Source organism: Bombus pyrosoma, linkage group LG1, assembly GCF_014825855.1.
Source record: "Bombus pyrosoma isolate SC7728 linkage group LG1, ASM1482585v1, whole genome shotgun sequence".
Lineage (NCBI taxonomy): Eukaryota > Metazoa > Arthropoda > Insecta > Hymenoptera > Apidae > Bombus > Bombus pyrosoma.
Window position 1 is genome coordinate 1,874,598 of NC_057770.1, and position 18,953 is coordinate 1,893,550.

Sequence of the window (18,953 nt, forward strand, 5' to 3'; positions counted from 1 at the left end):
TTTCGGTGCTCAGAATAGTGAAGTCATTCAAGTTCCTTGGCGACGTTCTATTCACGAGGCCGGCTATCGTCCCTTTTCTTTGCTCCCGTCGATTCATTTCTCCGATCCAGTGAATCGACAATGATTTACCTTTCGAGGCGATCGAAATCTCCGACCGAGAACGGTAGATCGCGACGTGAGATTTACAACGTAAATCGACGCGCCAACTACCCTCTAATCTTTTTCTTGTACCCGTTTCTAATCTGCCTCGAGAGTCGATTGTAATTGGCTGTCGTAAGTTTCCAGCTACGTAGACGTCTATGTACGAATTACATATATGCATCGAAGCAACCGCGAACGCCAAGGATGGAACGGGAAGAATGAGGAGCGTAAGAGGGTGGTGGCGTAGAGGCCGAGGGTTGCGAGCGGGCAGCCGCGAAAGGGAACATTTGGTGTAATCGAAGTATCGCGTGCGGCGGTGCCTGTGGAACGATAATTCCATTACGCGAGAGAACAAACGTACGTACATACGTACCGCGAAGGCAGGACATTTTTATCGGCTACGATCTGATATTTCGTCGATCAGCGTCGAGCGCGTTGTTCTAAAAGCGCGTGCGTGAGATACGCGAGTAATTCTCCTCGCGTGGGAAAGCAACGTTTCCAGCCGGCATAAATATAACGGTAGAATCGTGGACGAGACGAACACGCTCCAGGTAGCTTCCCTCGGCCGATATAAGCTCGCAATCATCCTGCGACCGAGTGTTTGTAAACTATTAATTCGCCTGTCGCGAGAAACTCGCCGATGTAACTTCGATGTATAGCCCCTGTTTCCCTCTTTTTCCCTCTCTTCCCCATCTTTTTTTCTTTTCCTCTTCTCTTTTTATCTCTCGAATACACGTGGAATTTGCGAATCGTTATTATGATTCGCCGGGTTTTGACGCGAAAGCGAGCCACCTGAACTTTCTTAATCTGAAGTAAACCAAAGCGCGGATAATACGCCTCCTCAGGCCATTCGGAGACTTTAATAATCTAACTTTTCGCGCTACTTTGCGTCCCACTTTTAACCTAAAAATTGCTTTTCTCCCCCTCGCTCGTGCAAATCAAAGTTACGGAGTGGGGAGAATTGTAAAACGAGTATTTACGAGTCTTTGCGCGTGTCATACTTTCAACGCTGCTACAAAAGCAATAACAGAATTGCTTTCTTCTAAGTACGTTCTTCGCTGCCCAGTCTAGTAGAATTAAAAAACAAAAGTGCGAACGTGTATCCGATCGTGTCCTCGCGACGTACGCCTGTAAACTCTGCGAACGTTCGCACGCTGAGCACCATAAGATATCCAATGATACGGAATAAGAAATTCTTTTATCGTCTATCTATTAATAAGACGAGATCGTTCGTTCCTGTCGAAAAGCAAACGCGTTAACGGATAGATTTCTTCGATAGCGATAGATTTCTCCTTTATGCGGAGAATAAAAGTGGCCGAGAGATTTCATATAGATCGTCTGAATTACAAAGCTCGTGGAAGCGATGGCTGGTAATAAAAATCGGCTCTGCGTATCTGTCCGTGCACGCACCCTATCTTCTCCACCCTTCGATCTCGCCGCTCACCGCCTATTCCTGGCATTCATCGAGCGACGATCGATTACAGTGCTCGTCGCGGACAATGCCATTCGGGACAGTGCGAATTTCATTCTTTCGTTTCGTACTGCGCGTAGAACCGCCGACAAAAGCTCGGCCAACAGAGTACGATGCTTTCACGTATATGCCTTTTTCATCCTTTCTCTCTCTTCCATTTTCTCTTCCTCTCCTCCTCTGGTTAACGTAAGTCTTGCGTGAATTCACATCGCGAACCTACGTATCTAGGAAACTTATTCGAACGCGGTGTTATTGCAACGTGATCATTCCTCATTGTTTCGTCATGTATTCCGATATTACGCTGCAATTTATCGTACGACCGAGCCCCGCGTACTTTGTTAACGAATCGATTTTAATAAAATGTATATCGTTCGAAATAACTTGAACGAATTGCGAGACCATACATTTCCCCAGCCGGCCGAGCAACAATCGGATAATCCGTGACGTTGCTTAATCCTTTGTGAATTAAATGAATATTTCTGGTAATGGTTTTAATATTTTTCCATGTTTTGAGAAATCTCGTTTGCAATTTTTATGGTTGGAAAAAATCAAAAATTGCCTGCTCGTTGTGATTTACTGCGTTAGACGCGAAGGACAGAATTCTTTCTTCTTTTTTTTTTTTTTAGGAGTTGGATTACTCTTGCGCTTTTACTTGTTTCTACGTCATTTTGAATCTTGAGCCTCATGCGTGGTGGAAGGACGGCTATATTTTTCAGGTTGCTCGAGCTGTAGACGACCGTCATTTCGGATAATAGGTTCGGAGGGAAAAAATTTGACGACGGTCTGGTTAGCTTAAGTTTAGCGATACATTAAACGAATCATGAAACTTTTTAAGAATTTGGCGGAATACGTTCGTGTCGTAATCAGATTTTACCTGTCGGAATAGCTAATTGCGAAAGCTCGCGCCACAATTTTTGTTGCATGAAATTTCACCGAATAAATTTCATGAAAAACGATAAATTTATCATATTTATTAATATATATTTATCGTATAAAATTAATTGTTATATATTTCGCACGTTTGAATAAGTAATAACGATTGGTAGGAGTGACCGATTATCGTACGTGATTCTGCGTTCCCTCGTTGACGAATACTTGTAAATGAAATTTCATGCGTACACGTACACGCACCGGGACGTGATCAAAATGTCTAGCATATAGGCGAGCGTTTATCCGAAAACTGACGATACTGCTAGCTGACGTATCTTAACATCCTACGTTATACATTATATCATCTTTATGTACAAGTTCATAAAATTCCAACATTAAGTTTTATACTTTTCGATTAACCTTTATCGCTGAAACTTCCAACTTGATGGTGATTAAAAAAAAAAAAAAAAAAGAAAAGAAAGAAAAGAAAGGAAAACCTAGCAGGAACTCATGAATATTCTCTATCATACTCATTCCGTTCCATGGTCGAATTCAGAACGACCTCGAATTTCTCCGAATTTCCAGTGGATTTTTCTAGTCGCGTACCGAATCGAGTAAATTAAGTCTCCCGTAATTATTTCAAGCGATTTTCCGGGAGCACGTGAATGAAGTTAATCAGAGCTATTTCAGAAAAAGGAGAGAGAAAGAGAGATAAAGAAAGAGAGAAATTCGGAATGGAAAACAGACAGATTTTCAAGCCGTTTTTATTTCTTTGCTACTATGCTACGGTGGCGAGCTGTAAGCCGTGCTTTTCCTCCAGTTCGGTAACCGTTGACTAATGGTCCATCATCGTTCATCGTTGTTCAGTTGGACGATCAACGTCCGTTACTGTCTTACGCCCGTACCATCCGGACAATGTGACTTTATTCTTACCGGTGATCCGCGTCTATAACCGTAACGTGCATCCGAATCGAACAATACCTTTTACTCATCCGCGCGGCAATAATTTAGACGCCGTACGGCGATACGTTTCGCGAAGGACCGGATCAAAAAATATATAGATCCGGTGCGAGCCGGGGGCTGCAAGCATTGTTCGTGATCCAGAGAATTTACTGCGGCGCCGCGATTTCGAGGAGGTGCTTGGCGCAAGAAACTGTTTCGCGTTCATTACCGCGATACGTTTTCACCGAGGACCGAGATTGAACGACTTTTGCCAGACGCGAAGCACCTTCGAATTTTTTATTAACTCCAGAACGATTCCCCAGTGAAGTTTTACGTCTGGCAAGCTATTACCGCGAAGTTTGTATCGGTGAACGAATTTATGATATCTACGAAACGAGAAAAAAGCTGAAGCGTTCCTTCGACATTTTTACGTACTAGACCGATGTAGGTTTTCGTGCAATTAAGATTCGATGGTTTTAAAAGGCATCATTTCTTCGCTACACTTTCGAACGTAACTAATAAATTTCGATCGAGAAACTTTTCCCTTCTTCCTTTTTTCATTTTTTCATCATGGCGCGAGAAGAGTACGAAATGAAGCATTAAGTTATCTGAAACAACATCGCTCGACTTACCGTGTACATTTTTTACCGAAAGGTAACCTCGGGGAAGAAATAGGATCATTATTTCTTCTTTATTAGCAATCATTCTCGGTGGATCCGCCACCTGACATCCTTGACAAGGGGACGTATATCAAAGACGAAAATATGTTCGTCTCTCACCCGGGGCATCGTTAGACAGGCTTAATACGCTAGTAAAACATCCGGACGGCATCACACGGTGTTGGTCCATATTAAATTCTTAGCGGGTACAGCGTGTCGGTCTTGATGTCCTTCATTAATCAATGCATTGTGCCCGGACCCAGTAACTGGGATCCAAATGTTTCGACACTGGACCTTTCCCACTCTGTGCTCTTCCCTCTTTCTTTTCCTTTTTTAGTCTTCGACTCGGTTGGCCCACCGGTTTCACCATTGTGTACAATTGCGCCAACAAGCCTTCAGCTATGGTCTCGTACGCACCAGCTCGGTATATTACCGCCTCTTTTCATCCTAACTTATGGGCTCCTATTATATGTAAAGTAGAACGTGTCAGGTCAGTCTTACTGGTTCGTCCTCCTATTTGTTTAACCCCTTCGAATATGTAACGTCCTGACGAACACTGGGGGAAATATACGGGAATGGTTTAGATGTAACGTGATGTCTGGTGATTAGAAACAGGTGTCAAAGCGACCATTGCAGTATCAGCTTTCCCGATTTTGAGGGAAAGGGTTGAACGAGTGTCTACAACGAAAGGTTGCAACCGGTCGGGTTCCAATTTTGGGTGAAACTCTATAGGCCCGAAGAACAGTAAAAAAAATATTATATAGGTATTTTTTTTTACCTATGGTAACATAAGTATAAGAGACAAAAATCTGAAAAAAAATTCTGTTACCTGAAATTACAATAAATAGTTTCTGACGCGTTTGGGCAAAATGCCGGAGACAATAAAAAATTTTGAAAAATATAGAAAAATGTTACATCGAACATATTTACGATCTTTCGTTTTTATCATTAGATGCGTCATGTGTTTGTTCGTCCTTTGCCATTGTCTTTATTAAGTAAGATCGCATTGAAAAGGATTTTCAATGTTAATTTCTTATTGTAAATCATAGTTGTAAGAAATGTTATTTAAGGTGACATAAATATTATAAAAGTACAGAATTCTATATCATATTTACAATAATAGTTTATAATTCGATGATCACATTCTGTTTTAATCCTAAGTTTTAATCTTGTTTTAGACTGAATCGATAAAGTCGCATGTGACATAAAATTGGTAACGTCAGCTGACCCTCGAAAATGCGACCGGAGGAAGAATTGCATGTCAGATCCAACCTACGTTTCTGTGCTGATATTCATCTACTGGAAGTACATGCATATAGTTAACGAGTGTATTTTTCAGATTTCATTATAAAATATGAAAGACTTGAGTGCACCGAAATATGGTATTATTTTTTTGTACAAGTTTTATGAACAACTGTTTTTAGGCTAAGTAATTACATATTAGCGACGATTAAGAATAACATTCCCTTTCATTTCAAGACAGAATAATTTGTTCATTATTTTTCTATTAATGATAATATTTCTTAATTATTGAAATATTATTATCTCTACAACGTTCTTTACTTTATATTAATAGCAACTTGAGTAATTAAGTATTATACTATAGTAGTCGTGTTGATATAATAGTGTTAGTGGTAATAGTATTAACGATATTTGTGGTATAAACCAATATTATACGTGGAATATGATAATTGACGAAAGTAACCATATGAGTAAAACAGTGATATAAATTCTTGTATAACAGATAAAAAGTTCCGTCAAAAATATAATTTTATAATAGAAAATATCGTCTTTAATTATACGTGTAAAACCCTCTATTCATTAATGATTATTATTTGTCCGAATAAAATTAATTTCTAACGTATCCATGTCTCAGTTTCACTCTTTCTTTGTGTGAGATATGGTATGTTTATGAAAACATTTCTTACAACACACGATTTTTCGAAGATATCGCCGATGTGTAATCGAATACGCCCGACTTCACGCCGAACTAAATATTCCCACCAATGCGATATTTAAAGGTGAAACGCGCGCGGGGTGTCATTCAGCATTCAGCGGTCGAGAACTGTTGTGTCAAGACGTATTAATCTGTGCATGGCTCGTTAACTGCGTAATATTCCTATTGTTACTTTGCCGCTTTTATACATAACTATAATTAACAATTATTAGGTTTGTTTGATTAATATACATTCATATCATAATGACAAAATTGAATCGCTTTTTAAGATTCCTTTTATTCTCTTCTTTTTTGATTGTATACTTGGTTACTTCAGTTATCGATAGCTTGTATTGTCTGAGAGAGATGTTGAATTCGATTATTGTTTTAGTTTACTGTAATTGATTTTAGTTATATACGTATATGTTTTCAATTGTTGGTTTTCTTTTACGTAGATTATTGGTTAATGGCGGGACAAACATCGATGCAATAGGAATTCAAAATGTGGGCGCCATGATGATTAGCATTCTTTTCGATGGCTTCACATTTTGCTGCACTTCCCGCGCAAATTCTCTGTAGCAGCGCCATCTTGTTTATTCATTATAACACGTTCAGTTTTTCGTGTAACATTATCGTGTTCTTGAAGCAAGTTTAACCGAAGAATTTTGATTCGTTGCAAGTATTTTTGAATATTTATACAATCTGATATATCTATTATTGGATATATATATATTCCAAACTGTTCTAGCAAATAATCGTGACATAATTTGTTAAATCACTTATATACAGTATTTTTAGATATTTAACGCTATTCAGGGATATTTGATATTCGCAAATAATATCTTATATTTATTCGTACCTATATTAAATACGTATTCCGTTCTCGTAGTATTGATTACGACGCTTTGGAATATTGACAACAACCAGTTGTCTCGATAGCTTTATAAAAACTATATGAAATGTTTTGTACACAAACGCTCGTTTGGAAGCGTCTCCCTCTCTTTCTCTCTTCTACTAATGTCCTTTTACTTTCAGACAATGTTTGGGATCGCGTGCAATACGGTTGATAGAGTCGGTGTATGCTGCGTAATAGTGTTTTCAATATTCTGCAAAGTATTTTTTAAGCTTTTATTAAACTTATCTACGTAATTATAGTAGTCATACGTGGAATTAGAGTCAGTGCTTGTTCGTCGAATTACTTAAACGAGCGCGTTACTAGTATTTTATTTTTCTCTTTTTACGTATACGATCATTTTTTTTTTTTAATATCTGTTTTCGGTATTAGAGTCAGTGCTCAAGAGGATTTAGCCTGTCCAGGAGTTTAAGAATGTAAGTATTTTTGCATATTCTACCGCAATTTATTTTATCTTTTGTATTTTGCTTGAATTATTATTAGTTTTTGTCGAAACGAAATTTTAAAGTTCCAATATCGAGTCATAATATAAATAGTTCCAAGATTAATAAAGTTCATTAATTATCTAAAATGTTGCATACATTTAACTCTGTGTCTGTTTAAGGAACATATTATAATATGTCACATTTTGTTAAAGGTTTCTCATAACCTCCACTTTTTCCTGTTCCTTGGAGAGGATTCAATGATGCTTCAGAAGCCAGGAATGTAAGTACATATTTTCACAGCATATTTATTAAAACTTGAATCTTCGTTATTATTATTATTAATCAACACTGTTATAAATTCTTGAAGAGTAATGTTAGAATCTGCCGCACTTTATTTTGTTTGAAGTTGAACCGACGTTAACCTATAATTAATTTTTTAATGCTGCGATACGTGGCAATCGGGAATAATTCAAGTAGTTCTCTTCGTTCAGAAAGAAATAGTGATATTTATTAACTTTATTTTAAGAATTGCTGTTACGCAGGACGTTTTTCATTTAAGTAGATTTACGCTTAGATAGGCTATCTTTAAGTTAAGTTAGATCTATGATTAGGCAAGCTATGTTTTAATATTGTGTCACGTAAGACAAGGTAGTTTAATATCTCGTGAAGTAGGAAATATTGGTTTTCTATATGATAGAAAAACATTGATTAATTCTGTCCTAGCAGTATTAACGAGCGACATTAATATACTAACGAGCCTACATTAATATTAAATGTATGCATAATTAGCGATAATATTCAAATAAATGAAATAATTTAAAGCAAATAGGTAGAAAATAGATAGTTGATTAATTAATAATAGATGATCGCGTAAAATTTCATAATCCCATTTAAGTTTCAATCTTATAGGATTATTTTTGTTAAAAAGTTGTTGATCATATCGTGTGACTCACTGCTTGTTGTCAGACCTATGTTGTATCTGCACTGTAGTATGTGGCACATGTTTGACACGATCTTGGCAGATGTCGTTAGTAGTTCTTCTTGGTGCAATCCTTTGATAAATACAAGCTCGAGATAAATACAATATCTTACAGACCCAAGGGCTTAATGTCAAATAGATTGACTTTTAATTGAAAAATATATACCGCCGTGTTTTATCGCTTTTCAAGCATCAATCTTTCGAGATCAGTTTTTGCGGGCTCGTTAATGGCGAATTCTCGCAATTCAACGGTACGTCGATGAACGTTAAAGCAGGGAATTTGTTATCCGCTTGCCCCGGTGTTTCTAAATGTGCAGAGAAGGTAGCCGTTTCAGGCCTAGGTGTACATCGAGTGCGCGTACGAGACACGCCAACTGACCATTATGCAGATTTCTAATGATTAGATATATCGGTCGTTTGCCAGAGTGAAATGAATGTAATATACCTTTGTAGAATCCGTTCTGCTGCTTTCCGTCCTTTCAGCATTGCTTCTTCCTTAATTTGTTATCTCGAACTAACGACTCCTTGTCTGTGAAAGAAAGACTTCAGCAGTAAAAGACAGAAAGAAAAAGGAAGGAAATCTGAAAAGAAAGCGAACGAACTCTGACGCGGCTTCGAAGAAAAGCGATCAGCTCGTGAAATAGGTTTTCCCGAACTTCTATGGACCGGGCGGAGGGGGTGGGGATTGGAAAACGTGGTCCGGGCGTCGCTCTTTTCGCCGTTTAACGGGCTGCTTGTCGTCGGTCGGATTGAACGAGAATTTCTATTTAGAGCTGCGAAACAAATAGTCGCTCTCGAAGTTAAAAACGTAACTAGACAATGGTGAATGTGTAACAACGTGTATCGTACGCTGACGTATCGCGTTTTGGACGCGATTCAAAATGCCGTTCTACGAACTTGTTACGATTTCGCGAAGGGAATCAATTCTCTTTTGGCAAGCAGAGATATTAATCGCAAACAATAGAGAACGTTATCTCGGATTTCGTTCGAGATTACGTTCGATGGTGTTTGTATTATTAACATTTCCATTTGCTGTTCGCGATCAGGTGAGCGGCGTGTCTTACGTTTCCTGCTGGTGTGTTTCGATTAGAATTTCAGTTAGAAGACGAGACGTCTTAGGTGGAACGTTAACGGAGCGATATATATATAATGAATCGGTCCTGGATTGTGTCGAGGACGCGCGAGACATTCAGCCGCAACATTCGACAGATCGCTTTAAGATTTAGCGTGGCGATGAGGAAAAAATTACGTTCATGATGTAATATTCATGCAAAAAGATTATTTACGTTACGTTTAAGAAAGGCGACGCACGTTGTGACACCTTGAGAAACAGTTTGTCGAATATTGAACCGTCCACTTTTAAATATTCATGAATGTCTTACTCGAGAGACGCCGCGATATCGATATTTTACGACGAACCGGTTGCTCGATAGTTGCGAGTCTCGGCGGAGATTAAATAATTACACCGCATTCTTGCTCACTGCGAACGAAACAGAATTATGTACGCTCTTAATAAACAGGCCATACAATCGCGTGTTAATATCAACGTGCCGCGAACCCTGATACTATTTGTGTCGATTAATTAAAATGATCGTAATTAGCGCGACACGGAAAAGCCACGCTCGCAGTTAACCACCTGATCTTATCTTTGGCCACGAAACCGTACTGAATACGAGAACGTTTCTCGGACTTTCCTCCGAGGATGCCGACTTTTTTATTAGATTATGTCCCCCGATATAGCAGCGCCCGGTTGAGCCCAGCATTAGCATATTTCAGACTGTATAATTTATGCACCCATTACATCACGAGGGAGTAAGGGCCGGAGCTAAAGGGTGGACTTTCGTACATTGAGACTGGAATAGGACGAGGAAGATGGTCTCTATGTATCCATTCGTAAAGTCTTATTTATCGATTTTCTACGTCAATGGGATCTGTGTGTATACTTGCGTATTATTTGAATCTAAATGTAGCGTGTAGGCGATTTTAGAGTGATTCATTTCGCGTGGGGGATTTTGAAATACGTCGGCGCGTCGATATTATGGCATACGGAAATATCGAGGAAATAGATAGGCGAAGAATCACTATGATTATAATTATTCATCCTATAATTATTCATTTATAATATCGTAGACGATTTGCCGCCAATCTTGCACACAATTAAACGGTACTTCTAAGACTAACGATTCGGAGTAACAATTTGAAGCATCGATTTAGTCGTTGGAATCTTCCATTAAAAAAGTATACGATTATCTAGAAGACTAGTAGCAACAGGAATATTTTACTGTCCTGTAGAAATATTGAAACGATACAGGGAGCTAGTGTTCGTAGAGGAGAGGGTCCTGTAGATTGAGTTTCACCCCTCGTCAACAGGAATGACTGATCGATAATATAGCTTCGCGAAATATCTAGTACGAGCTGTAAATGGTGAACGGGCATAACGCACTTTAATGGGAAATTTAAGCGGCGGACGAAGAAGAGGGCGATGACGGCGAACATGTTGGACCATATGCTGCTTCGGATTAGGAACACATATTACGCGCGAAGTGTTGCTACGAACTGCTGGAAACGGCTTAATTACTATTATTATCGAGATAATAATACGAGCGCAGGAATCTCGACACCTGGAATCTAACGTTCCCATAGCGTCGAGTAATCGGTGAGTTTAAGCAACCGTTACGATAATTTTCCCTCAACGTTCAAACGATATTTTAATTACCTCGTCTGAAGCTCGAGTGACATCGATGATTTATATTGTGTCATACAGTGGATTAGCTGTCTCATGAATCAGCCAAACGTCCGGCTAATTTAACCGATACAACTAATGGATCTTTCTCATCGAACTTAGAGGCTCGACTTTAATTCCTCTTAATCAATTTGGAAAGTTTCTACCTATCCTTGCCATGGAAATTGCTATTTGGAGTAATGTCGGTCGATGCGAAGAATTTACATTTAGCGAGATTAAATTTGATTACTCGTATATTTACCTATTTACGAGGAACAGTTATGGAAAAATCAATTCCAACGCAGAAGATAGTAAAACGGTATTTATTCATTTATTATACCTAGAACGTTAATATTTCGTTATCTATAAGTCGAGCTTTGACCTATGGTCAGATAGCGAAATGGTACGTGTATTGTATATCCTACTGTATAGACAACATCCTTCGTAACGAGCTTCGACCTCTCTCGAAGACGAGCGCGACTTCTCCGACGACTCTGCGACGCTTCTCTGTTCGTATCTTGAATCCAAGCTGATAACGTTCCCGATACTCGCTCGTTAGTCGCGAGCAGAAAGTTGTCCGGTTATTCGTTATTCTAATTATGCACATAATAAATTACATGCAAAACTATCTGTCACACTCTCTCGCGTTCCGTTGGTCGCTCGCCACCTCACCGCTCATACTCATCGATCGGGCATAATTCTCTGACACGTACGCGCCTACAACGCCAAATGTCCACCGACTGTGTACGTGGTCGTGTTTGCGTACATGTAAGTTGCACGCTGCGTCGATATAACATCACGTGGTGGTGGAATTTCTGCGAAACGCGTCCACGAACGCGATCATTAGGCTGCCACTTTCGCAGTACGGACCCCGAACTCATTCGGTCGTGCGAGTCGCCCCTGATAATTAGATACGCTATCTTTGCGCTAATTAAATCACTTTTTCGCTTGATTAATTAGTAGTCGAGCCAGGTATTCGCGATCGGACGTGTACTGCCACTCTTTCGCCCGTGGATGGATCACGAACGATCCATACCATTCGCTCGATTACAGCCCTCGGATGGATCGAGAGAGGTGTAAACTTTTCCCGATGGTATTTGGAACAACGCGACAGATGCATAGTCTCGTGACCGAGGTCAAATGAATTAGGAGAAGGCGATCGATCTGGTGTGTCATCCGTTAGCACTTTTTCATCCTCGTTCTTCTTCGATTGGCCAATGCTCGATCAAACAGCTCGTTAGGAATAACCCGTAAAACTGGCCGGATCGTATATTCATATGTAGCTCGATGTATGCGAGGGATGCGGGTGTTTGGTGCAGGTGCAAGGTATAACAATAGATGCTCGCTAGCTGGAGGAGACGCTTATGAAAATTACAAGATTATCTAGATCGGGACACGAGGGATCGGGCATCGTTGCTGAATGTATTGCCACGTGCCCTCGTAATCATTTCAATTCTTCCCTTTATATCTTTACGCGTGTGTGTTATAATCTTGCGACGAACATTGCGATCTCCTTTGTACTAGCAGTGATAGGTGATTTTATATCTTTCATTCTTATTATTCTTTTTAATAGTAACTTACGTCGATCTACTGTCCTAGCAAGAAAATAAAAAAAAAAAAGGAAAGAAAGAGAACGAAACTACATATTTTTGAAATATTTAAGTTTGCCTTTTTACGCGTGGTGAATTTTAAAAAATTCTCGGAGAGAAATCGCGCGAGAATTTCCATTTCGATATGTCCTCGATTCGTGATCGACGAGGGACACTTAAGACACGACAAGATAAAAACTGAGGATGTTGTACAAGGGGTTGCAGCGCCGGTGATCCGGATTATTAGATGCACGACAGGCTAAAGAAAGGCACAAATTGTGCCACTCGAGAATGTTAATACGGTATCACACCGTCGACCTTAATCTTAAAACGATGTCACCGACGAAGCATTCGTGTGTGCATTCCGCTTAGCGAGCTTCAAGACGTTTAAAAATGCAGATCGTAGCGCGCGCTATGACCTAAGAACGCTGCTAGTCAGCTGAATTTTAAGGAGGCGAACATCTCATCTTGTGCACGAGATAATGGCTCATTAGCGATGCTTCCAATGCTTGGCTCTTACATTCCTATAGCACCGATTCCTATGGCATTGGATAACGAAATTAGGTCGGATCGAAGGTTCGCTGACGCGTCCGATGTTGTCGCGCACGTGTGTCGATTACCGCGAAACAACCGTGTTTGGACTGTGTACGATACGACGTGGATCGCAACAAGTTATATTCGTTTGTAATTATTTTGTTGTTCGGTTTCCACATTTGAAATTGTCAAGTCTTGAAGTATCGTACGATATTCGAGAGAAAAGTTACAGTTTCGTTTGACCTTAGCTTTTTGCCGATTAATTTCATTTAATTACTCGATTCGTGCGTGAATGTCAATTATTCTCTTAGAAATGAAAACATTTCTGTCTTTCGCCATATTAATCTTTCAACAAGGATTTTCTGGAAACGTCAACAGTACCGTGTCTATTCCATTTTCCAGGTTGTTGGATGAAAATAAGCACGATCTTCAGGTGAAACGGTTTAAGCACCTCAGGCTTAGATACTGTGCCCTATTTCCTTCATATATGTACGCAACCTGGTTAATTTCGTTACGAGAACCGTTGTCTCTGAAAATATTTTCTTGCGCACGTGAGATTGTTTCCTTTACAAGTATACGCCTCTCTGCCACGGCTTGTGTATCCTATTTCGCGGTAATCCTTTCGAACGGTTTGTTCTGCAAAGTTCTTCTTCTATCCTCGTCCACTGAATGCGCGTGTGCCCTCAAGATCGCAAAGTTGCAACGACGTGAACGACCGTCGACTCCGTTACGCCACAACTTTTCTTCATTGCTTCTGAATACGTCGTTCTCAAATCCGATCGTACAGCATAATATCTTCAAAAAAATTGACGTTATTATATCGGTAATGGACGAAAAGTTTGATAAATTTTCATCGTGCAATATATCGATCAAAAGTACGAAATCGAATTTTACACTTACGTTGGTAACAATATGACTTGACGAAACTTGTGATTTACCAATAAACTAATACGTATCTATAATAAGGAAAAAATGTATGGCGTTCGATATTTTACGAGATTCTATCGTTTTTAAATCGTTGAAACAGCTTCTCTACGTTTCCTTTACCGTTTATACGTCTTTCGCGTTCTTTCAACTGGTTTTCCAATTGTTTCCACGAAGATATATCGTTCCATATGTTTTCTAACCACTTTGCATTCTTCTCGAGAGATCTCGAACTGACACAGAGGAATATCCATTGTGCGGTGACGAAGGCGTATAGAGTTGAAGTGAGTTTAACGTCGATAGCGAGTCGTACAAAGTCGCTGGTCGTTACCCCGGTTTTTGCGGCAACAGAAATGAGGCGTCAAATGACTAAGGCTTGGTTGTGTCCGGGCCAGACTTCGCCCATTTGTTGCAGAGTTTCTTTCTGACGTCCAATTGAGTTTGTGGTTTAACTCGTTGAGCTTTGCGAACGCATCTGTGTGGTGCTGCTTGAACTCGCCGCGTTCGCTTCCGCTTAAATCGACCAGCACAACCGGCCTTCTGGGCCAACTTCTCTTTACGCAGAAACGAAACGGAACGAAACGGAAAGGAGGGAATGATCCGCGCCAGTTTGTCTTATTTTTCTCGTCGATCGCGTACGTCAACTATATGTATATGATTTATCTAGCGAAAATTTCTTCGAAACAATTGCAGACGAAGATAAAAATTCTCCTTTATTCTATTCAAATTCATTTCTTTCCTTTTCGGCTATTATTTTGACCTAAATTTTATACCTTGCTCCGCAACTTTTATTAAATCGTTTCTCCATCGTTCGAGGATCTTGCACTTGGTAGTCGTTTTTCTCAGCTCGTTAAATAGCAATCGTTAGCGTCCGATCGAGAAGGACAAGTCAAGCGCGAGATGCATATTAATAATAAAATAGGAGAGGCGGGTTTCTCCCCTCCGTTCCCGATATCGCTAAAGAGTCCGATACTTTTGTCCCGGCAGTTTCTTTTCAGACCTCATTACATTTCCCTCAAACGAGTGTTCCGATAAACACTCGACGAACAAATTGCTCGTCGTTAACAAACCCGGTTCCCGGGATAAATTATACGAGGAGGAGACGAGATTCGACGAGCTCCGCGGGCACCGGATGAACGCGACAAATTTGTCAATTTTAAATACGATTACGGATGCCAGGAATATTGCCTTCGCTGCGTTGCTAATGGTAGCTACAAGAGCGGTAGTTGCTGAGTAATTATTTTCACGAACTCCCGTGTTTTCTTCGCCCTCTTTGCCGCTATTTTATATCTCGTCCCCCCTCCCCATCTTCCTTTCTACAATTTCGTTATTTTTCCCGAGAAACTCGTCCAATTCTTCTTCCCCGATCGCCTTCCTTCTCGACCATTCTCCAACCTTTGGTTGAACACCGAAGACTAGTCGAGAAAGAAATCTGTATCGTTAGAAAGAGACGTACTTTTTTCAAATAATTTGAATCATAAATTCGAAAAATATAAATTCGATCTTGGGGGAAACATAAAAAATAGATTTAAATATATTGAAAGCAATTCTTAAATACAAAATTCAGTACGAGGCAACATGTATTTTATATTCTCTTCTATTCGATACAGGCATACTACGCAGACATTCGTTCGGTCATATCCGTTCAAAATTTCGATTATTGTGCGTTCTTCTCTATTCTTCGTACGTTTTTATCCCCGTTCCTATAGACGGCCAAATAAAACAAATGGAATAAAACGAGATCTTTCCGCAGCCGTAAGAGGGCAAAGAACTTTTTAGCGTCTCGATTTTCTTACGTCTTTTTTACGATCAGTTTCCTACGTCACGCGTTACGAGTGAACGACCATTAATCGTCGATGAATATGCAGTGCGGTCGGATGCTTAGCAGATGCATGCGTTTGTTATTAAATTAGGGGGCTCGTTTGAGGCTGAGTATACTAGATTAGTTAAACGTTTGTCCGGGTCATACGCGCATTACTGTGTTCGGTCTTCTTCGTTGGAACGTTTCCCGACACGCTCCGATCCATTAATAACTCTGATTTATGTGAGAATCTCTCGTTACACGACATACAGGCGCCACCCACCAGGAATTGACAGTTGCCCCTGGGGGCCTTGGCAATAACTTGCACCGTGTAAATTAACGAATGAGGTTGCAGTTTGTACTTTGGAGCGACCTCGTTTACCGGGTTGGGTTTGACGAGTTCCGACTTCCGACAGATTCTCCGTTGCCGACGACGCGACGCGACGTTGCATCGTTCGTTTCTCCAACGATCCTTCTTAATCGCGAGCTGATATTCGCTGCAAAAGCTCGGTTAAGGAGAATGTTAAGTAATTTCTTGCGAGGCAGCAGTAGTTCTTTGCGATATTTCATCGATTTGAATCGTTAGAACGAGGTCAAACGGTTATCGCGCGTAGAGCTGAGAAGAACGAGTATTCAGTGGAGTTAGATTAGTCGAAGGAATATTTGTAATATTTGAAATAGGAAACCTTGCTAATCATTGTTTTAGGACATTGTTAATTGGCATCGGATCAAGAGACGATAAAATCCTTTCGTACAACGATAACATCTTGTGTGTTTCAAGTCAGTTGCTGTAAAATTGCTCGCGCTCGTTTGCATCCAACCTGATACATGTAATTAGTTGTGGGTTGTGCTTTCCGTACAATGTCGTTGAAAGTTAAAATCATGGCGGTGGGGGGTCAGTGAGACGAGACGAGCGCGGGGCTCCGTAAACAAATTCGAAGTATGCTGGACGGAACGGCACGAGACGAGATTCTCGTTTGTTTACAGTCGCTTGTTTCCGCTGTTTTACCAGACTCCGCTCCGTGTTGCATAGTCGCGAAAACAGTTATTGCCGAAACTGTCGACGTCGAATAACGGTTGCACCTACGAATTTTAGTGGCACGATTCTCCCTTGAAACGAATGCACACGCTGAAACGGTGGCTGACATTCCTTTCGTTCGATCTCCCATCGAGAAAATAACGCGAAACGAAACAAAGATATCATCGGCGTCTATGTGTAATTTCGTAAAATCCGGTGACACGTGACAACGACGATCAGTTCGGGTCAGTTGAATCAGCGTGGCAATCCGATCGATCGGAGCATTGTTGACGAGAAGTGAATCGGTAGGATCGATTTTCCCTCGCTACCGAAGATGGATCACTCTCTGAATTGGAAGAACAGTTTCCTCGTCTGGATATTCCGGATCTCGATCACGTACGCCACTCTGTATCTAATATGCATCGTAATATGGATAATCTATTATCACGCTTCGCTGTATATAATATGCGCTTGTAAGTAGGATTATCGAGGAGGACAAAGGGAATATGTTAAACAGTTGGTAAGTTTAAGGTTTGCCCCGTTATTTCATCCTGAAACATGTGACAACGGATGATTTCGTTCTGTCTAGTGAGACGGATTGTCGACGTTCGAGTATCGTCGGGACGTCGCCGGAAGAATTCTTAGACCCGAGAGCTGTGCTCCTCTCAAATAGATAAACGTGTCTGTCTTTAAAAGATCCGATAATTTAGAAGAATACGAATAAAGTCCATGTTTCGTACGTACAAACAGTGTGTTCTAAATATTTCGCATCCCTGGTATATTACGCCGCGTACGATTAAAAAACAAGACAGAAAAAAGGAAAAAAGAAAATAACGAACAAATGTTTCATTCGTAACGGTTCGCTGGGAAGAACGTTTCGTTATGGATACCGATGCTCTACGATTTTCGGCGAATGTGCACGTATATACATTTTCGTTGTTCATTATTTTGCACGCCAAAAAACCGATGCAAGAAAAGATAAATGCCAGCCGTGTATATTTGTACGTGGATATGCGTTTGTGGATCGCGTGTTATCGTCATAGGTAACTCGGCGCGTTTCCATGATGATTTCGATCATGTTTCATTCTCGATACCGAGAGCGCTTGAGAAATTAATACGAGGCGACGTGCACCAGCACTTACATGCACACGCGTGCAACAGTGCGGATAGCGTTATCGAAACGATGATGAAACATCGGTTCCAACCTTACATTATCGCGAACGGGTAGCAGAAAAATCCTCGAGCCACGCTAGCAATGGTTCGAGTAACCTACTGCGATGCTTTAGTTGATTACACGGTAAATTATATCACGGTAGGTGCCTTAGGATTAAAGCGGAGTTCGACACGCTGGAGGTGCTCGTTGCTTGAATTCTTTCTCACGTTCGTTCGACGCAAGTTAAGGAACAAGTTTGTAAGCTCACCAGGGAATAAAAAGATGGCTGGGGAGTGTATGTGTGTGGGGGGTGGCGGGATGAAGAAGGAAAGACCGTTGTTCAGGGTCGTTCGAGATAGGTGGTGGCCAGTTGTAGATTTAGGTTAAAATGTTTAACGTCATTTCGTATTGTATATTTGAAATTATTCGACAGGTAGCCTGATCCAAAGGTTTGTAGATCATTTAAAATGAAACTACGAATGTTTATGTATTTATGGCAGATTTAAATTGGCGCGGACGTTTACAGAAAGCGCGTAATGTGTAAAATTATGTATATCAAATATCCAAAGTACTCTGTACCGCATTTAGCGGTTACATAAAGATATAAATTTATATAAACTTCTGTAATCTACTTAGGATTTAATCGGCGGTTTGCAGCCACCCTTTGTGGCAATTGTCGAACGAACAACTTATTGCATTTCCTTCTTCGTGAAATTACCGTTTTAACCGTCGAAAGCGAATTGTGCGTTTGATGGTAAAGGGGTAGGATGGTGTCTAGGGTTCGAGGGATAGCAAGTTGGAAACGGCTGCTTCCAGCAGGCATGCTAATTCAGTACAGGTACCATCCCCTGTTTGGGGAGTACCTGATTCTCGATG

The 18,953-nt window shown here is 40.4% G+C and overlaps 1 protein-coding gene and 1 long non-coding RNA gene across 4 annotated transcripts in view; one reads left to right on the top strand and one right to left on the bottom strand.

The window, feature by feature from the left end:
• Nucleotides 1–7,001: 7,001 nt before the first annotated feature.
• On the bottom strand, nucleotides 7,002–8,863 carry LOC122566128. Its single transcript, XR_006316407.1, has 4 exons — nucleotides 8,782–8,863; nucleotides 8,503–8,641; nucleotides 8,311–8,409; nucleotides 7,002–7,125 (listed from the first exon to the last, which is right to left on the bottom strand). It is a non-coding gene; the product is annotated as an uncharacterized LOC122566128 (long non-coding RNA).
• LOC122566123 overlaps nucleotides 7,075–18,953 on the top strand; it is a 222,003-nt gene continuing 210,124 nt past the window's right edge. For all 3 annotated transcript variants that reach the window (XR_006316401.1, XR_006316402.1, XM_043722897.1), the window contains exons 1-2: nucleotides 7,075–7,348; nucleotides 7,570–7,637. Coding sequence is in view for 1 of the 3 variants with exons in the window: in XM_043722897.1 (XP_043578832.1) it covers nucleotides 7,615–7,637 (23 nt within the window). In the remaining 2 variants the exon portion in view is untranslated. The remainder of the gene's footprint in view (nucleotides 7,349–7,569; nucleotides 7,638–18,953) is intronic.